Source organism: Anguilla rostrata, chromosome 1 (assembly GCF_018555375.3).
Source record: "Anguilla rostrata isolate EN2019 chromosome 1, ASM1855537v3, whole genome shotgun sequence".
Classification (NCBI taxonomy): Eukaryota; Metazoa; Chordata; class Actinopteri; order Anguilliformes; family Anguillidae; genus Anguilla; species Anguilla rostrata.
The window spans coordinates 17,745,945-17,759,432 of NC_057933.1; the positions used below are offsets into that span (position 1 = coordinate 17,745,945).

Genomic DNA, 13,488 nt, shown 5'->3' on the forward strand with positions numbered 1-13,488 from the left:
GGCTAGGGGAAGTGTACTGTGGGTAAATGGTGGCTGAGGGAAGCGCAGTGTGAGTAGAGGGCATCTGAGTGAACTGCTTTGGATGGATAAAGAGAGCATTTGAGGTTGACTGCGGGCAGAGACAGCCTGCCCTGTGTTTTATGTAAACAGATTATTAGTGAGGTGCTCTTTTGGTAAATTGACTGTCTGGTTTTAAGTAGCTATTTGCTCATCTGCCTGGCTCTGATTTTTTCAGAGTGCGATTCCTGTTGGGCGGTCGCCATGGCGACTTCAAATTCTTGCCACCCTCTGGTTATGCGCCGTGCTACGAAGCTCTGCTGCCCAAGGAGAAAATGCGAGTGGAGCCGGTGAAGGAGTACAAGCGAGACTTTGATGGCGTGAGGGATCTGCTGGGCACCGCACAGTTCATGTCGCAGGCTTCCTTCATACCTATGCCTGTGGACACCAGCCAGGTAACCACATCAGTGCCCCTGTGTACAATCCCACTAACCTGATCTGTTCTCCATCTGTTTGATACAGTAGTTTACGTATGATGGACTTCTTAGAAATTATATTTGACATAATAGCTTGTGTTTTTTGTTTGTGTTTAAAAATAATAATATTGAACTTTCTTTTATCCATGGTTAATATACAGACCTTTGGGAGAAGTATTTGAATGATATGGACAGCTGAGTGTTATTTGCAATGCCTTCATAGCTTTGGGTAATAGGTAGTGGTGCACGGTTCTGTTCACTACAACTGTCTTTTGATGTTTCTTTCAGATTGTGCTGCCTCCGCACCTTGAGAAAGTACGGGACAAACTGGCTGAAAACATCCATGAACTGTGGGGTATGAACAAGATTGAACTTGGCTGGTCTTATGGTAAGGTAAGTTATGTCATATAAAATACGTGCCCACTGTATTCACAGACACCAGCAAGATGAGAATATTGTTTCTACCGACTGTATGCATTTACTACCCTTTAATAATAAAGGATTGAATAGTATTCAGTGTCACTAGGATGAGTTGCGGGGGACACTTATCTCCAGCAGGTGCAGTCTCACAGATGTAGTCATCACCCTACATCTTTGCATAATGCTAATTCCTCATAAAATGTTTGAACAAATTAGAACTAGCAATTATCAAATATTACATTTTAGAATGTCAAAAGTTTATGTTGTACAACCTCTGCCGCAAAGAGGAGCAGTGTTTTTGCCAGATGCCGTTTACAAAATGCACAAGCGTTTTTGCTTTTGAATGTGAACTGCGTGATCTGCATGTATATAACCTAACATGTATATGACCTAATTTAATCTTTTATCACCATTCAAGCCAAACAAAAGCCTATACGTCATTTTGCTTTCTCTTTTATAATTTGCGGTTCAAAATAACAGCGGGTAAGTGAAAAAAACCACATTCTGTTCCTTCACGACATTCTGCTCATTCATTTTAGTGATTCCATTTTAGTTTGCTTGCGGTTTGCTTTTCGGGCTCATGGCGATCATTCCGTAAATCTGTCACACAGACGGAAAAACAATAATGATGCTAAGCTAACATCAAGACAGCTTAATGTACAAGCAAGAAGAGGAAACAGTTTGTCAACAGTACTCAAAATCAAGGATATCATGCTTTAGTAAGGCAGCGATTAATTCAGCCCCTCTCTCCACCCCTTATAACTGCTGCCCTGCAATTGGCTTCCATTTCTGACAGGCCAAAAGTATACCCATCACCAAAGTGTACAGTTACCAGCCTGAACATTCCAGGAAATAGTCCCAGATTCTCTATTAGCTCCTCCCCCAGAGAAGAACCATGTGAGAAATGGCTCCACCCACAGGCTGCTTCCCAAGGCCTTGGACAATGTTATAGGGGGTGAAGACAACATCACGCAATGGTCAAACTCTCTCATTAATAAAAACATGATTCTGATCTTCCAGTTGTTACAGATTGTGTTATTTCCCTGTCAATGTGTCCTCACTGCTCATTGTGGAATAGCCCTACGCACTGGATAGATTATTATCATGCTGTGTGGTGGTGTTTTGGCAAGGGTGATATCTTTGAATTTCTGGTGGTTATTCACCCCACTGTTGCACAGAATGTTCTTGTTTCCTTGGAGATTCCATTACACTGTAAGCATCTATTTTTTTCTTACGTGTGGTACCTCCAGTTCTCTCCTAACATTGTGTTTTGCTTTTAGCCAAAGCATATTCACTGATAGCAGACATCTGTTAAGCAAGTCAAGTGCTGCAGTGTTCCAGTCAGACTCACTGCATACTCTGAACCCGCAAACCACCGTGTAAATTATTTAAATGGCCCGCATTTTGCACGTCCGCAATTTCCGGGAATGTTGGTAACAATTTGAACTGCAACATTTCCCTTTTCCCAGAAATAATTATATTTCAGAAACCAATGGAACCCAGCCATCAGTATTTGTATGGAAGTCGATGTGAAGGATTGTCAAGTGGTTCTCTCTGAGAAGCTTTTAGCGGTAGTCCATTTCAAACGTGGAGAATCGTCTTTTTAGAGTAAAATTGTTGCATAAAATGAGCTGACTGGTGTTCATTTAATTAAAATAAATGACTGCAGATCTGAAGAGGCTCGCTTTTAGTGAAAAACAAAAAAACCCACTGCATGTTTTCTTGGAAATGTAAATCTAATTCTGCTTCAGGCTCAGGGTTGTTTCAAGTGGATAATTTTGCACAAAAATACAATCGTAAAAAAACATCATGAGATTACTCACCTGGTATTCCACGCTCCTTTCTCCCAATTTCCCCAAGAAAACATGCTTATGTGCATCCATACCATATTCACTAGAATAGATTTTATCTCCTCGGTATTCCGACACCGCATACATGTAAGCCACTGCTACGTACATATTGAAAATGCTGCCAATAGTGACCATTTTATGACTTCAAGTACAATTACTGTGTTTAAAATTTGTTTCTCTGTCTTGTTGACTGTGAAGTGCACATACATTCTCTGTTGCAGTAAATACAAAGAAATGATTCTCTGCGTATGTTTCCTAGATGCGAGATGACAACAAGAGGCATCATCCCTGCCTTGTGGATTTCTCCAAACTCCCTGAAACTGAAAAGAACTATAACCTGCAGATGTCAACTGAAACTTTAAAGTAAGCTCTGAGCTCCTGGGTCTGTTGGATTTGCACTTTTCAGTCCAGAGTTCGGAATTGGAGAGGAGCATGCATATGCTGCGAGCCTCCGTATCGTTGTGCGTAGGCAAAATGTGTGAAGAATATTGCCGCTTGCAGTAAAGTAGATTCCTCGAATGAAAATCATTCCTATGACAGGCCTCTGTGATGCTGTCTGCTTTCAAAGAAGATGCGGGGGAACAGATGTGTCTAGTCAGAACAAAGGCTCCCTCCTGCATGCCCAGCTGTGCTGGGGACGGTGGGAGCTGGGCTGCACAGTTGCTGTGTCCGCAGTCTGTGTCAGCTATTGATCCTTTCTGATGTATCTCAGGAAGAGAAACACAAATGAAAACTCAGGCCTGTGGAAAGACCTTTTTTTTATGAAATTGAAAGATCAAGAGTCATGCAGTTAATCTCTGTCTCGACCAGAAGGCGCAGAAGTCACATGCTCAGATTTCTCGAGTGAAGCTCAGCAGAAAGGCCACGAGTACATTCATTGCCTAAAATCAATTATGTACTTCAGCGCATCCAGTAAAGCGCAGCTGTCAAAGTTAATATGTTGAATCGTGGCTGTGATGGAGTGAGGTTCATTACAGGGCAAGAATAATGTATTATTTCACTGTGTCTTCAAGATAAAATGACATGTTTACAGCTTCTCACTGTCTGTTGTGTTATACCAATGAGATTTAAGCTTTCCTATCCCCTTTTTTTTTACAATTTTTTTGTCTTTGTCCCTTAATTTCACCTCGCCTGCACCAACTGCTTCATGAACACTAGTAAAACTTACACCAATAGGTTACAGAAAGTTTGACCCTTATGTTTTGGAATCTGGTATTATTATGTTCCATGAAGATACTGTATGGTTACTTATGTAAATAACTTACCCTACCTCAGAAAGATGCTTAATTAGGAAAGTAATTTGTTTTTATAATTAAGCTGATGCTACTGTTGTTAGCTGATCCTCTGTAAATCTGGCTTGCATCTATCCAAAAGACAAAAACAAACCTATAGACCCACATTGACTGCAGTACTGTAAGTACATAGTGATGACTTTGTTGGTTACAACATTGATTCTTTTTCTTTCATTAACTGTAAAAGATGGTTTCATTTCACAGTATGTAAAAGGACTTACTGTTTTAAGGGCTGAGGGTTCTTCACTCAATCTGATTTTTAAATAATGCAGATATGATTTCATATGTACAGTCCTTTCCTTTCTTCTGTTATGGTATTCACCAAATACTTTTCTGGCCCTCAGGACCTTGTTGGCGTTAGGATGCCACGTTGTCCACATCCATATCGATGCAGAAGAAGACTTGAAAAAGATGAAACTTCCCAAGAAGTGAGTCTCTATATGTCTGCAGAACTCTAATTGCTTTGGTAGATTACATGTATCATGGAATGGTGGTCATTGTAAGCATCTCACTAGAGACAATATGAGCTGTATGCCTTATTGCATATTTTATTGCTGCATTGAAAACAAAGTACAGAAGTGGCTCATGAGCATTACTTTTGGGTAGTGAGCAGTATGGTTTCCCTAATTGTATTATATGCTTTTGGTGACATCCTGTCTTTGTCGTTCAAAGCTACATGATGTCTAATGGTTATAAGCCTGCGCCACTGGAGCTTTCTGATGTGAAACTGACCCCTGGTCAGGAAGTTCTGGTCGATAAACTGGCCGAGAATGCCCACAATGTCTGGGCCAAGGACAGGATAAAACAAGGATGGACCTATGGCATTCAGCAGGTAAAATTCTGTGAAGGAGTGTTTCAGCTTTCTGAATGTTTATTTTTATTCATTTGGGCAAATGGAATATAAAAGGATTGTATATTTTATTGACTACAATGAAAATGTTCAGTACTTGAAATTCATCTTTATTTTTGCTTATTTATATAGCTGTAAAATAGTGCTTGTACGATTACACATAATGGGCTGTGTACAGATGGAATAGTGCAGAGATAAATGTTTCCTAGAAAGAAAGGAAAAACTGTACTCTTTTTGGCAACAAAAGATGTATTTAGCGCGTTGAAATCTTTATCTGTTTAAGAATGAATCTATATTCATTTGAAAGATAGCAAATGATATAGCATCCTACCAATCTAAAAGAACACGTAGCTGTGCTATACAACAAAATGGCCAAAGCTGAAAGGGGTTATGCCAGCTTTGAATTTGTATGGCAGACTAGCTTCATGCTAGAATGTGCATTGATGGGCCAGTCATGCTTTTTCCACTGGACAAAGTTGCTTGGGGAAAAAATAAATAAAAACATTCCCCTAGTGCAGAGTTTTATGATGTTTTATGAGTTTCCAGCTTTCTCATTGCATTGACAGGAGATCCTCACTGGCCTTAAAAAAACGGTATGCCACTTATTTCAAGGAGTAGTGGTGTTCCATAGTGTCCAATTTTTGCAATTTGGCTGTGAACACCCTGTTAAAATGGCTAAATATATAATTTACCCTACAAGCCAAAGTGTGGTGAGTGATCTGGGGCAAAATGGCTGACATAAATCCTCTCTGTGGGAGATCTCGATTAGTTGTGGTCCAAGCAACTCCCTCACAGGAAATGGCATTGAGTTCCTTGAAAGGCACTACATAAATGCAGCGGGGGATGTGAGACATCTATAATAACAAATGGCAAGTCAAGTGTTTAATTATGCTGGGGAATTGACAGCTCACTTGTGACAAACACCAGTACACAGTACACACGAGTACTGCGGCCTGTGCTTTAGCGTCTGCCAGCAAATCCATTTTTTGCCTCTGTGTTTTGTGAAGGATTTGAAGAGCAAGCGCAATCCTCGCCTGGTGCCATATGCTTTACTAGATGAGCGCACAAAGAAGTCGAACCGAGATAGCCTCCGCGAGGCTATCCGAACACTGATTGGATACGGATACAACATTGATCCTCCCGACCAAGAGAGTGGTGAGTCAAGTCCCCTTTCAAATCAGATGAGATTATTTTTTTGGGGTGGGGGATTTTTGACATTTGTATTTTATCCGTGTCATGAAGCAGCTGATAAAGTTGTTTTTACAGCCTACTTGCCGAACATAAATGTTGGGAAATGGAAGAAAGTAGCAGTTTTTTTGTGCTGTCACAGAGAATTTCATGCAAGGTTTTTGCAGAACACAATTTGTCTCGCAGGTCCGATCGCTAAGACTTAGCTTAAGCTGTCTTGTCAGAAAACACAAAGTGGAAAATGGGATACCTGATGCCATGCTGTCCAATTTTTTCTAAGCGGCGCATACCTCTGAGAGGCTGAGCATCGATAAGATACGGTTCTTCCGCGTGGAGCAGACGTACGCTGTGAAGACCGGGAGGTGGTACTTCGAGTTTGAGGCGGTGACGGGCGGAGACATGCGTGTGGGCTGGGCGCGACCTGGCTGCAGGCCTGACATTGAGCTGGGCATGGACGACCAGGCCTACGTGTTTGATGGGTTCAGGGTGAGACCCCACCCCCTCCATCTGGCATTACATTGATTACATTAATACACTGGCCTGACGTTTTTCATGGTTCAAGGCTTGGAATAAATTCAGCTATTCTGTCACTTTTTGAGGAGTGGTTACTTGGGGATTTGTAATGATGGGGACTTTACTGACCCCCATGATAAATGTAATGTTTGCTATCAATATAAGACAGCCAGTCGAGGTGACTTGCTGTGTAGAACAGAGTGTTTTCATTGGCATACATTTTCCAGTGATTGCTAGCAGAGAGCAGCTCTACCCATTGTGGAGGGGTTCATGAATCCCTGCTTTCTCTTCAGATGCATATCTGTACATAGTGGCACATATGTGAGTCGTGAGTCATGTGACGTGAGTCACGTGGCACGCAAAGCCTCAGCAGTGAAGACAGCAGTGTGCCTTTTGGCGGTTTCAGGGTCAGCGGCTGCACATGGGAGGCAGATTCTTCGGTCGCAGCTGGCACGCAGGAGACGTGGTGGGCTGCATGATCAACATGGAGGACAAGTCCATGATCTTCACCCTCAACGGCGAGATTCTCATCACCAACAAAGGCTCCGAGCTCTGCTTCGCTGACTTTGAGACTGAAGACGGTGAGCGGTGGGCTCAGTGTTTAATCTACGAGGGTTCTGCAATGTGATTAATGTGTGTGACTTTAGCATTTTATTAGGTCATGACCTTTCCCGGAATAAGTCTGCCCCTAGTATGGCACGACCTTTATTCAGTGTGACGCTTGAAAATTGGTGCACATTAATTGAAATTATTTGCTGCACATTTATTTCCCACAACCTTTCAAGCATTTTCAGAGAAAATTAGCATTTGGAAATGTAATAATTCCCCCCCTGTTTTCCCAAGGCTTCATCCCAGTGTGCAGCCTGGGCCTTTCTCAGACCGGCCGCATGAACCTTGGGAAGGATGCTAGCACCTTCAAGTACTACACCATGTGCGGGCTCCAGGAAGGCTTTGAGCCTTTTGCCGTCAACATGAATCGAGATGTCACCATGTGGTTCAGCAAGCGCCTACCAACCTTTGTCAATGTGCCAAAGGACCATAACCACATTCAGGTAATGGTAAATTAATATATAAAAACAGACAATTTGTGAAAATATCACCAAAGTTCAGTTTGTCAGGGTCGGGATTCGATTCCATTAAAATTTAGACAGTTCACGAAATATATTTAAATTCCGGTAATGAATTTGAAAATGACCATTACGCTCTACAAGGATTGGTCATTCATAAATTGAATTTCAATTAATTTTCTGTACTGACTTTGAATTTCAATAAATTTTCTGAATTTAAATTCAGTTCACCCCAACCTAGCAGTATCTGGTGGTGATAACAATTCCTGTTTTCCTGTGTGAATATTCCATTTCAGTTAGGAAACGACTCACCAACATTTTTTGACTGTGTGTAAAACAAAATTAAGCAAAGAACAGAATTTAAATCCCAAGTGTTTGCAGGTAACCAGAATTGACGGGACTATTGACAGCCCACCCTGTCTCAAAGTGACCCACAAGACCTTCGGGACCCAGAACAGCAACGCTGACATGGTGTTCTGTCGTCTGAGCATGCCTGTGGAATTCCAAACGGCCTTCAGGAGCAACCCGTCAATTGACATGAACGGAGTGCACGAAGACGACTCCCAAAAACCCAAACACAGGTGTGACCGCCTGGAGCTCACAGTGGCCTCGTACCATTCAAATAAACTGAGAAATAAAAACAGCAGATAGCCGAACATATTCCAGCTCCGTTCACAGTCTGTGTTCCTCACATAAAGATGGCATGACTGATTGGTCATTGGTCTTGCTTCTCAGGTATCCCGTGAAGTCCCTGAAACACTCTGAGGATGGAAGAAGGGCGGATTACAGCAGCATCACAATGGTAAAGCATCACTGTCCCCAAGACTTTGAGCATGACATTGCCTGGGCCGTCCTTGCAACTGCTGTAATTAAAAAAAAAAATGTTTTTGTTACTTAGGTATAATTTTGATACATTGTACATTTAATGAATTCACTCATAATGATTTAATAAGCAAACATTTATCTCATTGATACATTTTGGGTCAATTTTGTGTTGCTGTTTTTTGTTTTTGGAGGATCATGGGGATTAAGTCTAGAGATAATGGCTGTTCATGCACAAATGTCCCATTGTGTTGTGTTTTGCAGTACTACCACTCTGTTAGGGTGTTTGCAGGGCAGGACCCTTCCTGCGTGTGGGTTGGGTGGGTCACCCCGGACTACCATTACTATAGCAACCACTTCAACCTCAGCAAGAATCGAACTGTCACTGTAACCCTGGGAGATGAGCGTGGGCGAGTCCATGAGAGGTACATATTTGGCACCACCCCCTCCTCCCCCCCCCCCGTGCACCCATGAAAGCCTCCTTCTGCCAACAAAAACTGTAGCTGAGTGTTTGAGTTAAGTCATTCCATCTTTTTCCTCATCCAGTCTGAGGAGGAGCAACTGCTATATGGTGTGGGGCGGAGACATCGCGAGCGCCTCCCACACTTCCGGTCGTAGCAATGTAGACCTTGAGATTGGCTGCCTCATCGACCTAATGACAGGCCTTGTCAACTTCTCTGCCAATGGCAAGGAGCTACCAACCTCTTACCAGGTACCCACTATACATCCACTGTGTTTACCAATTTTATCAGAGTATCACAGTTTTCTAGCAACAGGCAGGACAGGAAGTTCTCTGCTATAGCTGTGTTTTGATATATGGAGAGAATTTCAGGCTGAGCTGTTGACTCTGAATTGAACATCACTCTGAAGAGTACAATCTACTCAATGTTTCACATTTCAGTGAAGTGCAACAGTACATATGAGTCACCCTGCACCCCCGCTATTACTACTGCTCTCAGCAGCACCTGACACCAATAGCCAAATGACATTCCAGTTCTAATTCCTCTGAAAAATCCCTCCGGATTAATCCTGACGCTGAGGCCTCCAAACTGCCGGAGGGCGACATTAGCTCACTGACTCTGCATCGCTAAGTTGAGTAAAGCCTGCCAGTGGGGGCATACTGTGGGCAAGGTGACCGGGCTGAATGAGGAAACTGAATTTCAATTTCAGAGAACACCCCTATTCTGTGGTATCTGAATACTTTGTTGTAAGCAATGCTGATTTTCTTTGAAATAAGCTACGTTTTTCTTTTGTTTTGTTTTTTGGTCTTATCACTAGGTGGAACCAAATTCAAAGCTCTTCCCAGCAGTTTTTGTGCTGCCAACTAGTCCCAACCTGTTCCAGTTTGAGTTGGCAAAGATAAAGGTTTGTTTGGCTTTTGGCATGAACATATGTCAGTTTTATCTGTCATATTTGTGATTTTTTATGACCTGCTCGACCTCCCTCAAATATACACACGCAGAACGCCATGCCCCTCTCCTCGGCTATCTTCAAGAGCGAGCACAAGAACCCTGTGCCACAGTGCCCGCCTCGGCTGGATGTGCAGACTATTACCTCGGTGCTGTGGAGCCGCATGCCCAACACCTTCCTGAAGGTGGAGACGGCCCGGGTCAGCGAGAGGCACGGCTGGGTGGTGCAGTGCCTGGAGCCACTGCAAATGATGGCTGTGCACATCCCTGAGGAGAACAGGTCAGAGACGGGAGAAGTACACACGCATGCATATAAACACACTCAGTCCACAAACACACAGTCATGCACATACACACCCATGCACAGGCACACACACACGCATACACTCACGCACACTCTCATGCACATACGCACGCATGCACAGGCGCACACACACATAAACCCACTCACGTAGATGGACACTCTACCATATCCACATGTGGGCTCACACACACACACACACACAGACAGGAATGTACGAACAAAATCAGATACACATGTGCATGCATGCTCCAGCAGAGACACACCCCTTGGGAGAATACTTCAGTTACACTCATACATAAACATGCTATGTAACATATGTAATATTGGTCAAGGGTGTGACTTAAACTGTATTACATAAAAAGCCTCAAAGCTCAGACTATTAGGAACAACCACCATTACTGTCCACTGACAGCATTAGAATGGTGAATTAAGAATATCTCATTTGGTTCCTGTTTCAAAAAATAGCTTTTTCGTTATTCACAAGTAAAAAGCACATTTGTTTACAAACCCATTGGGGCAATGCTCAATTTCTTCCATTGATACTATTATATGCAATATGCCCTGTGTGGTCTCTCAGGTGTGTGGACATAATGGAGCTCTCAGAACTAGATGACCTGAGGAAATTCCACTACCACACACTGAAGCTGTACTGCGCCCTCTGTGCTTTGGGAAACACCCGGGTGGCTCACGCCTTGTGCAGCCACCTGGACCAGTCCCAGCTGCTCTACACCATCGACAACCAGTACCTGGCGGGCATGCTGCGCGAGGGCTTCTACAACGTGCTCATCAGCATACACCTGGAGACCTCCAAGGAGGCCCGGCTCATGATGAACAACGAGTTCATCATCCCGGTCACCGACGAGACGCGGAGCATCCGCCTCTTTCCCGACGAGTCCAAGAGGCACCAACCCCCGGGCGTGGGGCTCAGCACGTCGCTTAAGCCCCGCTTCAATTTCGCCCCGCCCTGCTTCATCTCCATCAAGCGAGACCAGCACCTCTCCAGCCCCGAGATCCCCCTGGACATCCTGAAGGAGAAGGCCATCAGCATGCTGACGGAGGCAGTGCAGGGTGGCGGTCACCACATCCGCGACCCCGTGGGGGGCAGCGTGGAGTTCCAGTTCGTGCCCATCCTCAAGCTGATCGGCACACTCCTTATCATGGGCATTCTGGGAAGCGAGGACGTCCAGAAGATCCTGCTGCTCATCGACCCCAATGTCTTTGGCGAGCGCAAGGAGGAGGAGCCAGAGCAAGCCACCGAGAAGGAGGACGTGACCAGCAATGAGGAGAAGGCCGTGGAAGCAGGAGAGGAGGAGGCCAAAGATGGCAAGCAGCCAGTGAAGGGCTTGCTTGAGAAGAGGCTGCCAGAGTCAGTCAAAAGGCAGGTAAGTCTACGGAATGTGGCTTTAGCTTCCATCTTCCAGGAATTAAATGGTCAATCGATCACCATGGCAACAATGAAAATAGACCTTGATTGGGCTCTCAGTGGCTCTTCTGTCTAATGCTGTAGAACATTTAGGCAGTTTAAGACATTTTTCATATCCAGTTAAAGATTATACTTTTTTCCTGACATTTATGAATATGGAAAATCCCTGCAGATTTGTGAAATCTCACAGATCCCCCCACTTCTCCCTCAGATGTGTGAACTGCTTCATTACTTCTGCGACTGCGAGCTGAAACACCGAATCGAGGCCATCGTGTCCTTCTCCGACAGCTTCGTGTCGAAGCTGCAGTACAACCAGAAGTTCCGATACAACGAGCTAATGCAGGCCCTCAACATGTCCGCCGCCATCACAGCAAGGAAGACCAAGGAATTTCGATCCCCACCGCAAGAGCAGGTACTGTACAATCCCTGGGCAACCGACAGTCTTCCAATACACATGGTTGAGCCTGTGTTTAACCTGACTCGTTAGACACAGCTGGGACTGTGGGCTATATTTAGTTGTTTTTTTGTAATCTCCTGTACAGTTACAACATTAGAAAATCACAGCTTGGCAGCTTTATTCCCAGTCTTCTGGCTATCTGATGCTTTAATTGAGTTTGCCTTTTATTTGCATCTTGAAAAGCTGCCCACTTCCCAATGGTACCACTGTAGGGGGTTTGTACCCACTAACTTTGTTATGTTGATATTAGATCTCTGGAATTTGCGCATTAACACTGAACAGGCTGCGGTACAGCACAGCAGCAGAAGTTGTGCATTTCAAGAGAACACTTCATTGGCTGAAACTGTGCTGCAAATCCACAAGTGCCAACCCACTTGGCGTTCCAGCTTCCTCAAGCGTGGCTCTCATGTGGTCCCACATTCAAGTGCATGTGGGGAGCTGGTGGGAATATTATCATCAAGCAGTCATGGGTAATTGATTTCCCGCAGCCCCAGTCCCATTGGTCCTGTGTCATTAAGCTCTGCAGGATCTGCCCATTTGCGGGCCGCAGCTCCAGTCTCTGGGAGTGAGAGAGTACGGTTCACATTCTGGCGCTGATTGTTCCCTGAAGCCTTCACATTTTCATTTCAATTTCACTCTGACAGCCTTGCGTCAGAGTCCCAAGGTTATGTGAATCCACCCTTTTCTGCTGTGTCACTGATGCCATGACACTGAAATTCCCCTGCTTTGCCTAGAAAGAAATTCCCTCCCTTCTCAAGCCCTTTTTATGGTCTAGTTGCAGTGCGTTGACCTCAAGTATATCAAGGACTGTCTCACCTTTTCCCATCTCCTCCTAGCATTGAGCACTCTCTGAACTTTGCTTCTATGGAGGAGTGACACACATTTTCCGACCACAGCTCTGCACTTTGGACCGCAGCCACAAAGCACTTTCCCATGTACTCCAGAACACGTTACCACACAGGGACCATTATCAGACCTCAGGAGTAATTAAGATGGCTCTACTTAGACTGTCTTCTTGAAAACAAGATTTCAATGTCAAGTGAAATATTGTCTTGTAAAATGTGCATTATGAAAGTATTTGGCTGGATGGAGCCCAGAGAAAGGCTACACAGATACGGCTCTGTTGATGATTAGGACCCGACACACCACTGAGGATGCTGTGGAAGGAAACTTAAGGAAATCTCTCTCCCACAGATTAACATGCTTCTGAACTTCAGTATGGGAGAGGACTGTCCCTGCCCAGAGGACATCCAAGAGGAGCTGTATGAGTTCCACAATGAACTTCGCCTGCACTGTGGTACGACCATGCAGACACTGAAGCCACCTCTGACCCATCAGCTGACTTTGGTTCCCTCAGTTAGCAACACAATGTGTTATAGGTCACAGTGTTAATGGTGTCAAAATGAGTAACTGTGATGGA

The 13,488-nt window shown here is 44.2% G+C and overlaps 1 protein-coding gene across 10 annotated transcripts in view; it reads left to right on the forward strand.

Annotated features, from left to right (window-relative positions):
* Positions 1–13,488, forward strand: part of LOC135250381 (ryanodine receptor 3) — a 126,762-nt gene that overhangs the window by 58,588 nt on the left and 54,686 nt on the right. For all 10 annotated transcript variants that reach the window (XM_064326604.1, XM_064326639.1, XM_064326613.1 and 7 more), the window contains 18 exons: positions 236–452; positions 762–866; positions 3,003–3,106; positions 4,380–4,463; positions 4,708–4,867; positions 5,893–6,040; positions 6,354–6,559; positions 6,993–7,167; positions 7,430–7,638; positions 8,035–8,234; positions 8,389–8,455; positions 8,740–8,900; positions 9,022–9,187; positions 9,754–9,840; positions 9,938–10,164; positions 10,766–11,570; positions 11,823–12,023; positions 13,263–13,365. In XM_064326604.1, coding sequence (XP_064182674.1) covers positions 236–452; positions 762–866; positions 3,003–3,106; positions 4,380–4,463; positions 4,708–4,867; positions 5,893–6,040; positions 6,354–6,559; positions 6,993–7,167; positions 7,430–7,638; positions 8,035–8,234; positions 8,389–8,455; positions 8,740–8,900; positions 9,022–9,187; positions 9,754–9,840; positions 9,938–10,164; positions 10,766–11,570; positions 11,823–12,023; positions 13,263–13,365 — 3,425 coding nt within the window. The remainder of the gene's footprint in view (positions 1–235; positions 453–761; positions 867–3,002; positions 3,107–4,379; positions 4,464–4,707; positions 4,868–5,892; positions 6,041–6,353; positions 6,560–6,992; positions 7,168–7,429; positions 7,639–8,034; positions 8,235–8,388; positions 8,456–8,739; positions 8,901–9,021; positions 9,188–9,753; positions 9,841–9,937; positions 10,165–10,765; positions 11,571–11,822; positions 12,024–13,262; positions 13,366–13,488) is intronic.